Consider the following 20580-nt stretch of genomic DNA (forward strand, 5'->3'; position numbering starts at 1 on the left):
AAGAAGAAATAGATCATATTAGAGAATATTCCTTAGTTTACAGAAAGTTTATCCCTGTGCAGGTATTGAAAGAAAGCTCTCTTTATAGCCTAATATATAATGGATTTTGTGTTTCTTGTTTTTGGTTTTAAGTTAATTATGAGATACAGTCATCTCAATTTTAACCTCCATGAGCAATTTTATACAGATGTATGAACACTATTATTAAATAAAAGAACAGGAGTATTTGTGGCACCTTAGAGACTAATATTTATTTCAGCATGAGCTTTCGTGAGCTACAGCTCACTTCTTCGGATGCATAGAATGGAACACACAGACAGGAGATACTTCCACCTTTTCATGTTCTCTGTATATATAAATATCTTCTGTCTGTGTGTTCCATTCTATGCATCCGAAGAAGTGAGCTGTAGCTCACGAAAGCTCATGCTGAAATAAATTTGTTGGTCTCTAAGGTGCCACAAGTACTCCTGTTCTTTTTGCGGATACAGACTAACACTGCTGCTACTCTGAAACCTGTTGTTAAAGAAACATTTTAAAGCATATTTTGCTGTGCTTTTACTATTACAAATTAATGTTGCATGTTTAGCTATGGATAAAGCCAAGCATATATTGTTAAAAAAAAAATCAACATCTGTCCTACTTAGATGTCTTGTTTAGTTTTGGATTTTTATTTTTGACTGGTGTGATGGCTTACACTCACAGTAGATGGAGTTGTCACTTTTCATGACTTGGCGTCTTGGAGGATGGGGGGAAGTATTAGAAGTTAGTGCCAGAACCATATTTATTTACTAAATTTTGTGTGTGGTCATCTCGTTATAGAATACTTTTTACTGCATCTTACTGCTAACTGAATTTACTTGGGAAGAAGTATGACTTATATAATAACGCTCCAGCTACTAGAAAAAATGTGCTCAATCTTGTATTTCATGCCTGATGAACATTTATTACCCATAAGGGAGCAGTTACAGTTTATGAATTAGTCTTTGAAGACCTACTAGAATGACTCTTACAAGAAAGAGAGAATTTTAGAAGATTAAATTTCAAGAATGTTGTTTCATATCATAAAACAATGAAATCCAATAATTAACAAAGACTCTTTTTTTGGTGCGAGGTTTCTTTCTTTCTTGAGAAAGGGGATGACAGACACAAGGAAATAACTTGGTTTGAAAGAATATTTTTTAATTGTTTATAAGTTGTGAGAATAATATCTTTTTCTTTCTTTCTTCAGGACATGTATACCTCTGAGAAACCTTTTCCAAGAAGATACCTTGGTTCTATACCTGTCTCGGGCTATATGCAAAGAAGTTTCCAGTCATGAGTGAGTCAATTCCTTTATTTGACCATATCTTCATAATAGAGTTGAAAGTAAGGATTTGTAAAACTTGTATCATAGTTTAAAAGAAACCTAAGCCTCTGTATTAGGTTTTGAAAGTTCCTCTTTCAAAAAAAATGTTTAGGTAGAATTGACATCTGAAAAGCCTCCTCTTTCATTTTAAAAACAATAAGGCAAGGGTTGGTCAAGGTGATTCTTAAAAAAAAAAGAAAAGATTAGAAAGCATATTATGAACAATAAAAATATGGTAATTTATTTGTTTTTATAAGAGTTGCTATGCTGACAAGACTTTTGGTATAATTTAGGGAGGAAAATTCTGAAACAAGTTGATCTTGTTCATTTGAATAAAATATGCCACAGGCTTTGAGCTAGGAAACTTCTTTGTGCTACTAAAGAACTCCAAAATACGTGGGTGTCCACTAAATTAGGATATTTGTTACAAATCCAGGATAAAATGAAGGGATTTAATTTAAGGGAACAGGGAAATATATTAACCAAGTTCCAGTGAAAAGGTGTGAAAAAGCAAATGTGCTTTGGCCTGTGTTTAGGAGGCCTGAGCTCGAGGATCTGATGATGTCTGGCAAAAATTAGAGAAGGAAGGAAGGAAGCCAAAAGCTCCAGTATCGAGTCTAAGACCATATCTGATTATGGAGATTTCTCTTTTGTTCTTTGCTAGCAAATTGAGGTGGTGTGTGTGTGTGGTTTTTTTTTAAATTTTTTTATTTTATTTTTTAAGATAAAGGTGAATTGTTTATTAGGGAGTTTCACACTGGTAAGACCTAGTAAAATCCATGACAGTAACACTATCTGGAGTTACATTCCATAGAAACGACAATGAAACATCTTAGTACAGCCTTTTTACAATTACAAGTATTATGTAATCAGAAGGCAATATCAAGTTTAGTTCAAGACTTAATCTACTTCTAAATTGTGAGTCCACTGGTTTATGTCTTGTTTTAAATCTGTTACTTCACTTCCCAGTACAAAGAACCACAATGGTATTCCTCTTTCTACCTGTGTGAGCAATAGCTAACTAATAAAATCATGTCCATGTCAGTGAAGTCTTCATTAACAACATAGACATGCACAGAAGCCCTGGCCTAGATCCCCTGCCTATTGAACACATTGGCAAAAGTCCCATTCATTTCTAACATGACCCTTTTTTTTTGCTTTGTTTGAAGAAAAACAGATATTAATTTCAGCTCCATTCAAAACAAGGGAAAAACATTTTTTCTTGTCAATTTAGAAAAGGGCAAAACTGATAGAGTAAATATTAATTGATCTTCCCCCTGTATTCCCCCCCCCCCCAAAAAAAAAAAAAAAAGACTGCAGCTATCGAAAAAGAATGATCAGGTTAATTTATTGAATTTAAGTGTTGTTGGTTGGATGCTGTTTCTTTATGTAAAATAAGTAAAATGTTTTCTCCTGCACACAGCGGTTTGCATGGGATCTGGTTCTGTTTAAAACATTTATAATATTGCATAAATAACACCCTTCACTGATGATTCTTATTAAATATACCAAGCATTTCATAAACTTGACTATACCAGTTTGTCAAACACTGCTAGATTAGTCTTCCTTGATCTGATACAGCATCAAGGACACTGTCCGTGTCTGGTGAAGTATGGATATTTGTTTTGTCTGATAAAATTTATTTCCTCTCAGAGCATAGTTGCTACATCAGTCTGGTTCATAAAATGTTCTTGTGATTGTTGTTTATAGAGTCATTGCAGGTTTTGTAACAATGAATGATTTCAGTGGGAATTTTGGTTGATTGTGGACTGGAGGATTTGGCCTGATACTGGGAAGCATAAGAAGTCCATTCTGCCAATCAGTTCAGATAAAAGTTAATACTAGCATTGCTAAGGCCAACATTGTCAACCCTGACCACAGATATGGGGTGCTAGTCTGAGGTACTTTAGACCTGATTTTTCAGAAGTGCTGAGTGGGAGTTATGAATGCTCAGCACCTTTTGAATATCCAACCTCAAGCATATCAAGCTGGACATCTGAAATCAGTGTCTGTTTCTGAAAATTGGGCAGTTTTTGTTTATTGGCATTAATGTTACTCAGTATATAGTCACCTGTATTCCGGGGAGCAGCATATCTCTGTCAGGTGCAGACGTTCCTTTCTATGATAAGTCATGGATTTCAAGGAGAGAGTTGTAAAGATGCCTTTTCCTCTAAATAAGATGAGAGGAGAATGTTTGTTTGTTTGTTTATTTACAGATGTTAGCTGTAGGAAGTATTACAACTCTACTGGTTGGAGGAAGCATTAGTTAAAGTTTGCTTCCTTAAAAATGTCTTGCAGTAAGAGTTGTTCCCTATAATATTAGACTATGCTCTTTTAAATGTCTTGTAGACTCAGAAGTATTTCTCGTGTCAGTGAAAAGGTATTTACTTGTAGCTCTCAACATGTAAATTATGTCATTAATAACCTGTGTGTTGAGAAGAGCTAGGGTCTTATATCTTCAGTCAGATACCTTAAAGTAGTTTAACTATGCAGTTCTCATTTTTCCTAATTTTCACGCCTGGTAGTGAAGTTCCAAATGCACATTTGATGTGTAATATAAAATATTAAAATTTCAGTCTCTTTAATTTGCAATGAAGTATTTTAGATTATATTGTCTGTCTTACAATCTGAACAGTGTGATTGAACATAAAAGCTAACGTGAGGCCTTGGTACTGCAGATGCTTATTGATAACTTTTGAGCATGTGAGTAGTTTCAGTTGACTTCAGTGGGACTACTCCTGGTCTGAAAGCTAGGCTGCAATACTGCAAACAGTTACAGATTTAAGTGAAGAATATCTTGGAAAGATAGAATCCATCATACACAGAAGTTATGGCCCATGGATAATTTTTAATAGATTATCTCACATGTTCAAATGAAAGTGGCTTTTACTGAAGTATTTGTTTCACTGGGTTGATATCTATTTTTATACGTCTGCTGGGTTTACAGAAAGACAATTAAATCCAGCTGTCAAATCATGCATATAGTAAAATTGTTTTTACAGTGTGACAACTAGATGATACATTGAAGATGTGGTAAAAATGTATATTAGGTTGAAGTTAGACTATTTAGGGTTCATTTCATATTTAAAGAAATTGCTTATTGTAAAAATCCTGGCTGTACCTAATCTTGCTAAAATCCCACAAGCAGGAGTTTGTTCAATCTGTTTGTAATTTTTTTTCTTCTTAGTGACATTTAGCTGCAGGAAACTTTACAGGCTTTCATTACAATTTTCCTATGATTACAGGCTCTCTGCTTTTAGTGTTTTTTCTTTTCTTCTTTTTGATTACTCCATTGAAGAAAGAGAAGGTCAGCACAGTGAATTTTATTCTTTGAGCTGCTACATTAACTTGGAATTTAGAAACAATGAAATTTAAATGTTAGTACACACTGTTGTACTAAATACTATCATTCTTGCAACAAGCTGCTGACAGCTTCATTTTTTTAAATCAATGGGATGTAGTACTAAGGCTCTTTTCTCCCTCCCCTCAGATCCCTCCAAATAAACTCTGCTGTCATAGTCATTTGGACAAATTGATTCTGCTTTGACTATGTGTTTTTGTCATCAATTTCCCACACCCCCCAAAATCTTACAATGCACAAGTTTGGGAAAATAACTTGCTGTTTTGCACGCTTCAGTAACATTTCTTACTTTATAGCTATGTTAGGCTTTATATATGTAGGGCAAGAACTCTGATGTCTTTATTTGGAAAGTGGATGCCACTGCAATCTAAATACTAAATATTGCTGCCTTCATACAAGAACAGACAAGATGGGACTAGTAATGATGGGATCTGAAGCCTTTCACTTCTAGGTTAACATACATTATAGATGGTGGTAACATGTTCTGTGGATAAAGTGGACTCAGCTGTCAACCTGACACTTGTTCATGAGAAATAAACTCATACATAGACCAAAAAAAAAAAAAAGGGGGGGAGGAGGGAGGGCCTAGAGAGAATGGAGCAGACAGGCACCATAGAAAAAAGCATTGCATGTACACATTTGCTCACATAACTGCAATTGAGAACTGAATATCCTGGGCCTCTGTTTTTGTAGAGTTTCCTGGCATTTGCACATACCTTATCCTATTAAACAGGATCTGAATTTTGGGTTATACACAGCTCTATCCCGATATAACGTGACCCGATATAACAAGAATTCAAATATAATGTGGTAAAGCAGTGCTTGAGGGGGCGGGACTGCGCACTCTGGCGGATCAAAGCAGGTTTGATATCACGCGGTTCCACCTATAACGCGGTAAGATTTTTTGGCTCCTGAGGACAGCGTTATATCGGGCTAGAGGTGTATTTTCAGTTTTTCTAAGCCAGGTTGTGTTTGGAGTGAACTTGGAGGGGGTCAGTTAAGGTGTTTTGTAACAAATGCTGGCAGACACACAGTTCTCTGTGCTATCATGAAGTGTGAGGGTGTTATGTACTTTGTGTATTCCATGTAAAGAGTTTTGCAAATAATGCGAAGAATGATTGATTAAAAAGCTTTTTTAAAATAGTTTGTTACAGCTGCTGCTGGTGAGTTGCAATAGAACAGCAAAAAAGGAAAAGAGACCTAGTGGCTCATATCCTCAAATAAACTGCATCCCTTGGAAAAAGAAAAAGTGAATTTAAATGTACTTATAATGAAGGGCAATAAAGAGCTGCCAAAGAAGATTGTTATGCAGTGTATTGAGTTATTTGTACTATCATTTTTAACAACACACAGCTTTATAAATTTTGCCTAAATGTATGTTTTATGAATGAGACTTTTTTCCAAGTGTTGTCCTAACTTCACAAGATAGTGTATATTCTTCGAGTCATATTTCTAAAGAATAGGAAGATGAAAATATGAAGTTTTTGTTTCCGGCTCTTTATCCCTGAAATTTGAAAACACTAGTCAGATATCAAAAGCTTGGTGATGGAACCAGGGGGGACTCTATCCTGGGAAACAGTGACTCTGAAAAGACTTGAGCAGTCCTGATGGATAATCAGCTGATCCTGAGCTCCCAGTATGATGCTGTGGCCAAAAGGGCTAATGCAATCTTTGGATGTATAAACAGGAGACTCTTGAGTAGAGAGGTTATTTTACTCTGGAATGCTGTGTCCAGTTATGGTGTTCACAGTTCAAGAAGGGTGTTGATAAATTGGAGAGGGTTCAGAGATTAGCCACAAAGAATGATTAAAGGATTAGAAAACATGCCTTATAGTGATATTCAAGGAGCTCATTTTTTTATTTTAACAGAGAGGAGTTGAAGGGATGACTTGATAGTCTGTAAGAATCTACATGAGGAACAAATAATAATGTGCTCTTCAGTCTAATGGAGAAATGTATAACATAATCCGTTTGAAGCTAGACTAATTCAGACTGGAAATAAGGTGTAAATGTTTGACAGTGAGTGTAATCAATCACTGGAACAATTTATCAAAGTGGTAGAGTCTTCATAAGTAGCAGTTTTTAAACGGATTGCATGTTTTTCTTAAAAATCTGCTCTGCACAGGGCATAGACTGGATGATCACAGTAGTCTCTTCTAACCTTGGAATCTTTGAATCCATGAACTCGGAATTCTGAAGAGCTGTAGTGCATACAAATCCACAAATGCTTAGATTGAAAAACTCAAGATGTATTCACAGTGAAATAGTGGAATATTTTAGGGATCACAGTTATTTCTGGGTTATTGGGGTTTTTTAAATAACAGGAATGAACCAAAATTCACCAGTTAAAGATAAGATTAGTAAATTGTTAAGCACTATTTTGTCTTAAAACTTCTATGATTGACAACATTCAGTGCAGAGTACTTACAAAGGGAAATTTATACTGTATATTTTGATGGATTGTCATCCCTGGGGTGCAGTCTGGGAGCCGTAGGAACCTCTGTGTCCCCTAACCAGTCACCTGGGTTGGCCCTTCTCATATTGCTCTGCTGGTGATTCAGCTAGACTCTCCAGGCCCTGTTATCACCCAACATGACCGCATGTGGCACCACACACCCAACTGAGCTACCTGAGTGCTTTACCTAAGCCACTCAAAGACAAACAGCCAATTTCCCAGCTCCCCAGCCTTGTACCCTTGCTGGAGTATAAACCCAGAATTATACAGTCTTGTGCTGCAGAGGGATCTGTACAATGCAAGCTCATTAATATATTCGCTTCCTCCTCAACATGGAAAAGATATGCAACAGCCTTTGTTTACAGAGCTGAGATTTTCCCAGACACTTCTCTCAAAACGCACTGGTTAAGATAAAACCTAAAACAAGCTTATTAACCCCAGAAAGATAGATTTCAAGTGATTATAAGTGATAGCAAACAGATCAAAGCAGATTATCTAGCAAACAAACAAACAATCCACAAACTAAACCTAACATACTAGATAGATGGGATTTGAATTAGCAATTTCTCATCCTGACTGATGATACAAGCAGTTCACCCAAGTTTCCAAACACAGGCTAGAAATCTCTTTAGCCTGGGACCAGCAGTTCTCCCAGTTCAGTCTTTGTTCCTCAGGAGTTCTCATTTGTGAGGAGTGAGGCCAAGAGATGATGTCACTCTTCAATTTCCATATTTTTTCCATTTAGTGGGACCCCTTTGTTCCAAACTCAGTTCCCAGTTTAGCTTGCGGGAAAAATATAGGTTCCAAAATGGAGTTCAGTGTCAGGTGGTCTGGTCACATGACCTAGCATACCTTGCTGAGTCATAGCAGCCCTAACTCATAGGCTGGGTGAAACATTCACAGGAAGGCTAAGCTCTTCTATGGTCCATTTTCTTTGTTGATGAGCCATTAGCACTGTCTAGCTTCTTCTTTGTTGTACCTGAAAGGCTAGTTTTGGGTGTTACCCAGAGTAAGGACATATGAAATACAGATATAGAGTCAATATTCATAATGTCACATACAAAAATGGGATAATCATATTCAGCAAATCATAACTTTTCCAATGACCTCACGTGACCCATCTTGTACAAAATGCATCATAATTATGTCAAAATTGTATCGCAGTCATATTATTATAATGAATACGGGATGCAGTGCCTCTCACATCTTGCTTGAAAAGATCTGTAAACTGCCTCTTCCTGAAGCTACACAGAAGAGGAATTTAATAATAACTTGAGGTGGCAGGCTCTCAGGTCTCAAGGAGAAAGAATAGGATAATCACATTAAGTCTAATCATGGGCATAGTAGACAGACAGTGTAAGTAGTTAAAAACTTAAACCTGTACTTCTAGTGACCTTTTTCACTTAAATTTTTTCCTTTCAGGGATTAATTCTTTCCTCTCTTGCTGTTTTATTCTTGGCATATCTTGCCTTTTGGTCTACTCTTCTCTTCCTTTGGTCTGCAGTTTTTTGCTTTAATTTCCACTCTTTTTAAATACTGACTGTACATGATGGGTCAGCTGGCTGGCTTTTCTGCACTTCAGAGACTGCAGTGAGTGCTAGAGTGAACAGAGTGGTTACATCAATAGCACCGTGCTAAAGGCAGGTGTCTGGCCTACATGAAGAATTGGTGTTTAGGTCAGAATTACTAAGTTATGGAAGCTTTCTCATCTTTGAGAAAAGGCCTTGACTGAACTGTAATTAGGAAGTTCTGAAGAGAACAGAGATTGGACTAAGATGCTGTATCTTAATGGATAGAGCACTTGAAAGTGGAATTTCTGTCAGCTGATGTATAGAAAATGTAAGTTACTATCACTTTTACTCCCATAATCTTTTTTCTGGAACATCATAAACTAGAAGTTTACTTTTTAATATTTGTAAGTAAACTTCACTGAGATCAGTGCTAGACACCTCACATAGCTGGATTAAACAGCCTTTGTCTAGTGCTGTCTGGGAACTTAATTTCGGTGCTGCGCTTGAAAGTGTGAAGCACTGTCTAAATGCTAAGTATCCTAACTACTTTATAGCACACTGTGAGACAGCCAGTTAGTGGCTGTATTTTGTGTCTGCAAAACAGTAATAATATGTCACAATGATGAATTGCTAAAGGGAAGTGGCCTCCACAGACAAGACCCTGTCCACTGATCTATACCTCTTAAGTAAAGAGTCCCACTCAAACAGAAGTCACGCCACAACATAGTATGCTCTGGATGATGTGATTCTACATTGACTATATTTCAACACTGCAAAAATTTCAGGAAATAACATATTCTCTTGTGCCTTGATTTTACCCTTGCAGATAAGAAAATCCCTTTGCTGTTTGTCAGGCAAGTGGCAACCAGTAGAAAATGAGCGTTTTGGTAATACGCTGAGGGCTAACTCCACTTTTCACTCCATAGGACAATTATGCTTCATGCCTCCAAGGAAGTGAACCAAATAGAGGCTTTTTTGATCATGGTGGTTTTTTTCCCAGCAAGTGCCTTTTTTTTTTTTTTTTTTTTTTTTTGTTAATCACCAGCTTTTTGGAAAGCTACTTTGTTTCCCTTATATAGTTCTTTCTTTAGACTGAAGACATTTTGTTTAGTTCAGTACACTGCCATGTTGTTGTCTGTCCTTGGGAAGAATGGATGTTAGTGCCTGACATACAGTGACATCCTTCAGAACCCTATAGCGAGGTCTTCCTATCCCACTTGTCAAAGGAGGAAGAGCTGCCACTGTGAAATGGCAGCTCCTTCCTTTTGAATTTGTGGGCAGTTAGGCTCCTACAACCATAGTGTCTTTAGCAATATAGCATCTAATTCTAAGGTAAACTTCTGCAGCCTCTTCCTGGCACAAGGACAGCATGATTTCTCTGAAAAGGAATTGCAGGATAGCAAGTCTTACTGAATGAAGGCATGCGTTTGCCGATGGATCTTGTGTATTAAGCTGAGTCTAGAGACTTCAGCTGTCATATCTACATTGATCAGGGGTGTGAAGAGGTGCAATCCCTGACCACTATACCTCTTCTGACAAAAGTCTGAACTGTAGGCACAGCTAAACTGGCAAAGCTGTGCTTTTACTGGTATGGCTTGTTTTGCTCCTGGGGGATGGCTTTTCTTTACCAGTACAAAGTGCAGTAATGCTGGAGGGCTATGCCGGAATGTATCACAGTAAAGATATACCATCAAAGCCTTCCAAATGTAGATCTGGCTTTAATTTTAGGTTTGGCCTGTGTATTCTGAGACACAAATATGTAGTTGAGTCATGGAGGAGAAAAGTGCTATTCTCCCATCTTGGATATTATCCTATGTAGGAGCTGTTTCATGGCTTGTCTAAACACAGAAGTTACACTGGTTTAGTTAAACTGATATAACTGTATGTGGACACCCTTTCATGTTTAAAACTGGCTTCCCGCAGTTTAGCTTACCCTGGTGGGTTTAAACTGGTGTAATATCCAAATCAGGTTGCACTAATTTAACTAAATTTAACTTAGCATGTTTAGTTAAACTTGTGCAACTTCTGGGTGTAGAACAGACCATTGACACTTGTAGAAACCTCATCTTCACCCTGAACTGTCAGGATAGCTAAACAAGGAAAGTTAAGACAACAGATCTTGTTGGAGGAGATTTCCCCTGTTGGATCTCTGAGTATTCAAGGAATGATTTGTCTTAATAACAGGATAAACAAGCCAAGCTCTTTGAGTCTCCTTTCATATGATAAGTTTTCCATTCCTCGTGTCATCCTAGTAGCCCTTCTCTGAACCTGTTCCAGTTTGAATTCATCTTTCTTAAACATGGGAGACCAGAACTGCACACAGTATTCCAGATGAGGCCACACCAGTGCCTTGTATCAGCGATACTAACATCTCCTTATGTCTACTGGAAATACCTCACCTGATGCATCTCAAGACCCCATTAGCTTTTTTCATAGCCATCTCACATTGGTGGCTCATAGTCATCCTGTGATCAACCAGTACTCTGAGGTCCTTCTCCTCCTCTGTTACTTCCAACTGATGCCTCCCCATCTTATAACAATAGTTCTTGTTGTTAATCCCTAAATGCATGACCTTGCACTTTTCACTATTAAATTTCATCCTGTTACTATTACTCTAGTTTACAGGGTCATCCAGATCTTCCTATGTGATATCCTGGTCCTTCTCTGTATTGGCAAAACCTCCCAGCTTTGTGTCATCTGTAAACTTTATTAGCACATTCCTACTTTTGGTGCCAAGGTCAGTGTCATAAACAGATAGTCAAGAGTTAATAGAACAGAAGTATTTCATGTCTCTTTTGCCTGTAAAGGGTTAAGTTCAGTGAGCCTGGCTGTCACCTGACCAGAGGACCAATCAGGGGACAGGATACTTTCAAATCTTGAGGGAGGGAAGTTTGTGTGTGTGCTGTTAGTTTTTGGTGGTTGTTCACTCTGGGGGCTTAGAGGGACCAGACGTGCAACTAGGTTTCTCTCCAATCTCTTTGATACAGTCTCTTATATGTCCAGAATAGTGAGTACTAGGTAGATAAGGCGAGTTAGGCTTATGTTTGTTTTCTTTATTTGCAAATGTATATTTGGCTGGAAGGAGTTCAAATTTGTATTTTGCTGAAAGGATTTTAATTTGTACTTGTATACTTAGGCTGGGAGGGTATTCCTAGTGTCTATAGCTGAAAGACCCTGTACCTATTCCATTTTAAATTTACAAAGATAATTTTTACTGTTTTTTCTTTCTTTAATTAAAAGCTTTTCTTGTTTAAGAACCCAATTTTTATTTTTATTTTTTTTATTCTGGTGAGAACCCAGGGGACTGGGTCTGGATTCACCAGGGAATTGGTGGAGAGAAAGGAGGGAAGTGGGGGAGAGAGGTTAATTTTCTCTCTGTGTTAGAATTACTTTCTCTCTCAGGGAGAGTCTGGGAAGGGGAGAGAGGAGGAGGAGGGGGGAAGGTGCATTTTCCTCTCTGTTTTAATATTCAAGGAGTTTGAATCAAAGTGATCTTCCAGAGTAACCCAGGGAGGGGAAGCCTGGGAGAGGCAACGGTGGGGGAAAGGGTTTACTTTCCTTGTGTTAAGATCCAGAGTGTCTGGGTCTTGGGGGTTCCCGGGCAAGGTTTTGGGGGGACCAGGCTGTGCCAGGCACTGGAATTCCTGGTTGGTGGCAGCGCTACAAGTACTAAGCTGGTAATTGAGCTTAGAGAAATTCATGCTGGCACCACATCTTTTGGACGCTAAGGTTCAGAGTGGTGAATTATACCTTGACAGTCAGTAATAAAAAGATTGGTCCCCAAACCAATTCCTGAGGAACTCCACTAGTAATCTCCGTCCAGCCTGACAATTCACCTTTCATTATGACCCATTGAAGTCTCCCCTTCAACTAGTTCCTTATCCACCTTTCAATTTTCATATTGATCCCCATCTTTTCCAATTTAGCTAAAAATTCCCTATGTGGAACCATATCAAATGCCTTACTGAAATCGAGGTAAATTAGATTCACTGCATTTCCTTCGTCTAAAAATCTGTTACCTTCTCAAAGGAGATGATCAGGTTGGTTTGGCACGATCTACCTTTTGTAAAACCATGTTGTATTTTGTCCCAATTACCATTGACCTCGGTGTCCTTGACTATTTTTTCCAAGACCGTGCATACTACAGATGTCAAACTAATGGGCCTGAAGTTGCCCGAATCACTTTTTTTCCCCCTTTCCTAAAGATAGGAATTATGTTAACAATTCTCCAGTCATCTGGTACAACCCCTGAGATTACAGATTCATTAAAAACTCTTGCTAATGGCCTTGCAACTTCATGTGCTAGTTCCTTTAATATTCTTGGATGAAGATTATCTGGGTCCCCTGATTTTGTCGCATTAAGCTGTTCGAGTTTGGCTTCGACCTTGAATGTGGTAATATCTATCTCCATATCCTTATTTCTATTTGTCATCCTACCATTATCCCTAAGCTCCTCATTAAAGACTGAGGCAAAGTATTTGTTTAGATATTGGGCCATGCCTAGATTATCCTTAACCTCCACTTCATCTTCAGTGTTTAGTGGTCCCACTTCTTCTTTCTTTGTTTTCTTCTTATTTATATGGCTATAGAACCTTTTACTATTGGTTTTAATTCCCTTTGCAAGGTCCAACTCTGGCTTTTGGCCTTTCTCACTTTATCCCTACATGTTCTGACCTCAATAAGGTAGATTTCCTTGCTGGTCACTCCCATCTTCCACTCCTTGTAGGCTTTCTTCTTTTTCTTAATCACCTCTCTGAGATGCTTGGTCACCCAGCTTGGTCTACAGCTCCTGCCTATGAATTTTTTCCCCTCTCTTGGGATGCAGGCTTTTGATAGTTTCTGCAACTTTGACTTGAAGTAATTCTAGGCTTTCTCCACCTTTAGTTCCCCAAGTTCTTCAGTTCAGTCCATTTCCCTAACTAATTTCCTTAATTCTTTAAAGTTAGCCCTTTTGAAATAAAAAACCCTAGTCCCAGATCTGTTTTTGTTCATCCTTCCATTTAGGATTAGCTCATGGTCGTTCAAACCAAGGTTGTCCCTTACAACCATTTCTTCTATGAGGCCCTCACTACTCACCAAAACCAAATCTAAAATGGCATCCCCTCTTGTTGGTTCAGCAACTACTTGATGAAAGAATCCATCAGCTATTGCATCTAGGGAGATCTGAGTCCTATAATTATTACCAGCACTTGTCCTCCAGTCTATATCTGGGAAGTTAATCTCCCATGATCACACAATTCCCATTAGTATTTACTTAATTAAAAACATTAAAAAGGTCTCTATCCAGATCCAGATCAGATCCCAGCGGTCTATAGCACACCCCAAGCACTATCTCAGGGGAAACTCTAGTAGTTTTCTTCCCCAGTGTGATTTTTGCCCAGACTCCATTCCATCCCTTCTTATTTCTTTACAGTCTACCGCATCGATATATAATGCCACTCCACCACCTTTGCCTTTATTTCTGTCTTTCCTTAAATAGCACATAGCCTTCAATACCTGTACTCTAGTCATGGCTACTATTCCACCATGTTTCTGTTATCCCTATAATATCCGGTTTCACTTCCTGCACCAGGAACTCTAGTTCGTCCATTTTGTTACCTAGGCTCCTTGCACTGGTGTACAAACATCTTAATTCTTGCTGTTTGGCTTCACTCACACGCTTTACCCGATTAGGCCCAGAGGTTCTACCTCCAGAATCACCTATTGGAATTGTATCCACAGAACCCTTCCTCTGTATGTCCATTTTCCTACCCACAACGGTGTCCTTTCTTGCTTTGTTTTCTTCCCTCTCAATGTTAAAATCCAGCTTGGAGATTACCTGGACATCTCCCAACCATCTCTCCCCAATTCCTAGTTTAAAGCTCTCTTAAATCAGTTGTGCCAGCCTCCATCCTAGAAATCTATTTCCCTCCCTACTCAAGTGACGTCCATCCCGAGAGAACAGTCCTCTGTCCATGAATGCCTCCCAGTGGCAATACATCCCAAAGCTTTCCTTATAGCACCACTTCCTGAGCCATCTGTTGATCTCCATAATCTTGTCACACCTTTGTTGCCCTTCTCTAGGAACAGGCAGAATCCCACTGAAGATCAGCTGAGCCTCGATTTCCCTAAGCATCTTCCCCAGTCTGGCATAGTCTCTATTGATACGTTCCAATGAGAATCTAGCAGAATCATTTGTTTCCATAAGAAGGACAATCAGAGGATTCTTTCCTGCTCCTGTTAGGATCCTCTTCAGCCTCAGGTCCACATCCCATATCTTAGCACCCAGCAGACAACACACCCTTCTGTTCTCCGGGTCAGCTCTGGTTACAAGCCTGTCTGTCCTTCTCAGTAAAGAGTCCCCAATCACATAGACCTGCCTTTTCCTGATGACAGTGCGAGTCTTCAGTCTATCCCCTGTTCCCTTTGGCTGCAAGTCCTCTCAATTCCTATTCACCCTTGCAATCCTCTGCAGCTCATCCCGTATAGCTGTTCCAAATGGCACAGGGAACATTTTGAGTGTCTAACTTTTTTCAAATTCTCTATCTTTGGTTGTGATGACTTCAAATAACTACTGCCTGGCATTGCTAGACAGCTGGCCACCTGTGATTACTGAGATCAGTGTTATGACTAATTGATACCTGCACTCCTGACTCTACTGTAACCTCATCCTCTCCCTGGTGCCATGTTTAATCTTGATCCTAAATTGGGAGCTCTGTGAGGAAGGGCCTATCTTTGTACTTTTTGTTTGTACAGCATCTAGTACATAGGGGCCTTGATTGGGGACCTTCAGATGCTACTGCAATAGAAATAGTAAGGGCTGGTCTGTGCTAGAAAATTAGGTTGGTTTAACTACATTGGTCATGGGTGTGAAAAATCCACACCCCTGAGTGGTGTAGTTAAGTTGACCTAAGTCCCCCTGTCGACAGCTCTAGGTCAACGGAAGAATTATCTTGGGGAGATGGATGACCTATGCCAGTGGGAGAATCCTTCCCACTGGTGTCGGTAGTTACTACACTGAAGCACTATAGTGGTGCAGATGCAGCATTTCAAGTGTAGACGAGCCCTAAGTAACAAATATACATCAGATATGTCACAGGTGGAAGTGTTCATTTTATCTGAGATCCTTGTCACCAGTGATGATCTGTCACATTCAGATACTTTCCAATGATGCAGGACACAAGCGCTCACATCTAAAATACAGGAAAAAACGGATAGCTCTAGATGTAAATGTTGGGGCAGCGGCCCTCTTTGTTCTCTTTGTATAGCACTTACCACAAAGGGATCCTAGTTTGTGACTAGGGCTCCTGGATGTAGGCAATAGTAGTAACCTCTTGGTGGTGTGAATTATCTTCAAATCCATTCATAAGAACATTTTCCCCCTATACGTGAAGGGTTGGGAGGCTTCAGATGGGTTGAAGGGAGATTTCCAAAAGCAACTGATGCTGAGCAAATAGAAAGCTTTCTAATGTGAGTCACGATATTCTTCTCCTTTTTGTCTGTTCTGTTGATCAAGCTATATACAGCATTGCACTGGAAAGATTGACCAGCTACCATCCACCAGTGGAACAGAATTGTTGATAGCAGTAAACATTAAGCAACAGCTTTTTAAATGGTTGTTTCTTATTGCTCAGATGTTCTAATTCAGCATATCAATTTAATGATTTTAAAGATATGCTTATTTTAAACTACAGTGTTTGATTTGTGGTTAACCAAAAAGCTATACTACTCTGTGGCATTAGTCCGTTCTTGACTGGATACAACCTCTTTGGTTTGTAGCACAGATGGAAGATGCTGGGGATTGATACCATATGTGGTGTAATGCAAGTAATCCCAGCAGGATTCCACGACTGTTCTTAAATTTAAAGAAAAAACAGATCTTTTCTTCATTTAAACCATCTAACTTGCTGACTCTTAGCTGTTGTTCCAAGGGTGTTTTGTGCATTAGGTAGCTATGCTGAGGTGATATTATCTAGCAGCTGGTCAAAAAGTTGTTTGTTCTCTCATTGGAAAAACTAGTTAAAATCCTTGCCTCAAAATTATACAGAAGAATGGCCAGACTGGATCTGTTTTTTTGTCATAGTATTTTTATCCCTAGTGTAACATTGGTGCATCTCCACTGGAGATAACAAAGGTGATAGCATTAAGAGAACACTGCAAACACGTAGGATGGAGTCTGTTGTTTAAAAAAAAAAAAAAAAAAAAAAAGTTGCCAAAACCTGGTTGGGTTGTTGGTTGAAACAATGGGCACTGTCAGACTGAGGCTGCCGACCAGACCACTGAGAACAGCAAGTGTACGGCAATCTGCTGCCTGGAAAAACAGGTGATTGGAGGCCTAACCTAACAAAACTTCCACACTCTTGTACATTTTGGTTTTGTTATCTTTACTTTCAGAAAAGGGAGGCTCTGACTGCCCCTGTACACTCATGTGACTGTCTTTAAAATAAGAGTTGTTGCATACAGAGGCCTTGTGCTTTTCCTGCCCTTTATCTAGCATCAGTGCAATTCCACTAGTGGTAACAAAGGCGCACAGGTGTTTTTATGATATTTTATAGATAGAGAAATAGAGAGAGGTGCAGTAACTTGTAGATATGGTGTAATCCTACAGTTAACCATAACTAGCCAACATGTTTTAAAACGCCTTCTATCCTAGTCTACACTAAGTGCCAAATTGTGTTGTAAAGTTAAAATATGTTAACAATATGTTTTAAAACACAGTGCTTTGTCTGAGTAAAACTACTAGTACTGGTACAAAAAAAAAATCTACAGCAGCAAGTACACCTCCTAAAAAGGAGGGTTTCTAGGCTCTGAAAATCAATTTTTTCCAAATTTAAATGTTTTAAATGGTAAAATCTCTGTATTAGCCCCCTTTTACTATTTATTTTAAATTAATAATTGAGTAAAGAAAGTTTCATCTATCTTGTGTGGTGGTATTGGCTAGATTACTATGAAAAGATAAATCAAATTTCCTCGGTGTATAAATCAAAGTCTAATCAAATACATTCAGAAGTCTTCAGTTTAAATATATTTCCCTTTGTATATCTTGGCCTTATTGGGTAAAGGAAAATTCACACTTTAGTGAGCAATATTTATTACTGCTGTCTGTTCTATGCAGCTAATGAATCCACATATTTTGCAATGGTTAAATAAGGTGTGGTATCTCCTCTGTAGTGGCTGTGGGCAGCTGCATCCTATTATTTCTTGAATGAAATATCAACAAAGGCATGTTTCATTCAGTGAAGAGTTTGATCTTGCTAACAAATAGTGACAGATGGAATTGTGTAGTTACCTTGGTTGTGTGTAAAAGGGTAAAACAATCTTGTTAATATATTTCTCAGAAAACTGAAGAAAGACTATGTTTAAGGACAAAAATATATTTTGTTCTCCATTCTCTTTGAATTGATCTATAGTCCTATTAGTCTTTAATATGGTTCCTTTTGACACAATATGTTGGTTTTACAGAATCACTTAAAACCACAACGTGAGTATTAAAATGTAGTTATGAATAACATTAAAGTTGTGACACAAAAGCCAGGATGTACAAGGTTGAGGAAACATCTTGCTGTACCTGTAATCATGATGTTATATTAGTAACTTACATTTCTGTTTTGAATCTTTTTTTTTTTTTTTTTGGCTAACTGTTTTATTGCAACAACCTCTACTTAATAAAATATTATTTCTACTTTAATCTTCTAATTTGTAAATTTTCCCTCTGTGTATCGTCAATTGTTAGTGTACATAATTTAAAAAATAGTGTATTATGGCTCTAACTGTAATATATAGTGTATGAGAAGTTGTATACTTTTCTTTTTTCCCTACAAATGTACACTAAGATGAGATTTGGTGCCTGGATTCCTATTAACGTTTCCATTGATTCCATTTTGCTGTTAAATGTTATTAGATGAAATCAGATCTACAATTGAACTGTTAGGATGTAACATTTTAAAAAAAATAAATCAGTTAAAACAGTATTTACAGTTGCATGATATATGCCTTTATTTTTTTTTAAAAAATTAGATTTGGTTAGTGTGGATTGTCTTTTGTGAAATATTTTTTGTGGAAGAAGTGGAGTGAAGAATCATTAAGAACCTGTATTCACTGTTTTCATAATATCCAGGTATCTAGACTGACATGACTGTATTGAAAGGACTTAAGAATAGCTATTAGGGCTGTCAATTAGTTGCAGTTAACTCATGTCATTAAAAAATTAATCACAATTAATTTTTTAATCATTAATATTTTTTAGTTACATCGCACTGTTAAACAATAGAATACCAATTGAAATGTATTAAATATTTTTGGAGGTTTTTCCATATTTTCAAATATGTTAATTTAAATTACAACACAGAATACAAAAAGAACAGGAGTACTTGTGGCACCTTAGAGACTAACAAATTTATTTGAACATAAGCTTTCGTGGGCTACAGTTCACTTCATCAGATGCATAGAATGGAATATATATATATATATATATAGTGTGTGTATGTGTGTGTGTATATATATATATATATATATATATAAATAACATAATAATACACACACACACACACACACACACACACACACACACACACACACACAATTGGAAGTAGGCATACCAACTGTAAGAGCAGGGGTCGGCAACCTATCAGAAGTGGTGTGCCGAGTCTTCATTTATTTGCTCTAATTTAAGGTTTCATGTGCCGGTCATACATTTTAATGTTTTTTAGGAGGTCTTGCTCCATGTCTATGTCTTATATAACTGAACTAGTGTTTGTATTGTAAAATAAACAAGGTTTTCAAAATGTTTAAGACACTTCATTTAAAATTAAATTAAAATGTTGATCTTATGCCTCCGGCCCGCTCAGCCCGCTGCTGGTCTGGGGTTCTGTTCACCTAGGCCAGCGGCAGGCTGAGCGGGGCCTGTGGCCGTGACCCCGGCTGGCAAGAGTCCGGCAGCTAGCACCCCAGACTGGCAACAGGCTGTGCGGGGCCGGCGGCCAGGACCCCAGGCTGGCAGTGGGCTGAGTGGCTCAGCCCATTGCCGCTCACGGGTTCTATCCATCAGCTCCTGCCACCTGGGATCCCGGCTGCCTGACCTGCTGAGCCTGCTGCCGGTCTGGGGTCCCGGCCCTGCCCACACACAGTGGGTACCTGCCTTCTCCCTGGTTCTGGCCCATTCTGTTCCTCTCTCTGCACTGAGCTGAGGGTGGGAGTGCACTGAGCACAGGGCTGGGGGTGAAGGGTCTGGCCAGGAGCTAGAATGAGGGAGGGGGCTCAGGGTTGGCGCAGAAGCGGGGCACTTACCTGGGCAGCTCCGATTTCATGCAAGGGGTGCAGGTGGGAATGTGTGGGTGTCATGGTATAATTCCCCACTCTGAACCCTAGCGTCCAAAAGATGGGGTACCAGCATGAATTCCTCTAAGCTCAATTACCAGCTTAGTACTTGTAGCGCTGCCACCAACCAGGAATTCCAGTGCCTGGTACACTCTGGTCCCCCCAAAACCTTGCCTGGGGACCCCCAAGACCCAGTCCCTCTGGATCTTAACACAAGGAAAGTAAACCCTTTCCCTCACCGTTGCCTCTCCCAGGCTTCCCCTCCCTGGGTTACCCTGGAAGATCACTGTGATTCAAACTCCTTGAATATTAAAACAGAGAGGAAAATGCACCTTCCCCCCTCCTCCTCCTCTCTCCCCTTCCCAGACTCTCCCTGAGAGAGAAAGTAATTCTAACACAGAGAGAAAATTAACCTCTCTCCCCCACTTCCTTCCTTTCTCTCCACCAAGTCCCTGGTGAATCCAGACCCAGTCCCCTGGGGTCTCACCAGAATAAAAAAAAGAAAAAAAAATTGGGTTCTTAAACAAGAAAAGCTTTTAATTAAAGAAAGAAAAAACAGTAAAAATTATCTTTGTAAATTTAAAATGGAATAGGTACAGGGTCTTTCAGCTAT

At 38.7% G+C, this 20580-nt stretch overlaps 1 protein-coding gene across 3 annotated transcripts in view; it reads left to right on the forward strand.

Moving 5' to 3' along the window:
* The window catches only part of USP6NL (USP6 N-terminal like), a 214838-nt gene that overhangs the window by 12067 nt on the left and 182191 nt on the right, over positions 1-20580 (forward strand). For all 3 annotated transcript variants that reach the window (XM_030569272.1, XM_030569182.1, XM_030569096.1), the window contains exon 2: positions 1229-1318. In XM_030569272.1, the coding sequence (XP_030425132.1) occupies positions 1315-1318 (4 nt within the window). In that variant the 5' untranslated portion in view covers positions 1229-1314. The remainder of the gene's footprint in view (positions 1-1228; positions 1319-20580) is intronic.

Source organism: Gopherus evgoodei, chromosome 1 (assembly GCF_007399415.2).
Source record: "Gopherus evgoodei ecotype Sinaloan lineage chromosome 1, rGopEvg1_v1.p, whole genome shotgun sequence".
NCBI classification, from domain to species: Eukaryota; Metazoa; Chordata; order Testudines; family Testudinidae; genus Gopherus; species Gopherus evgoodei.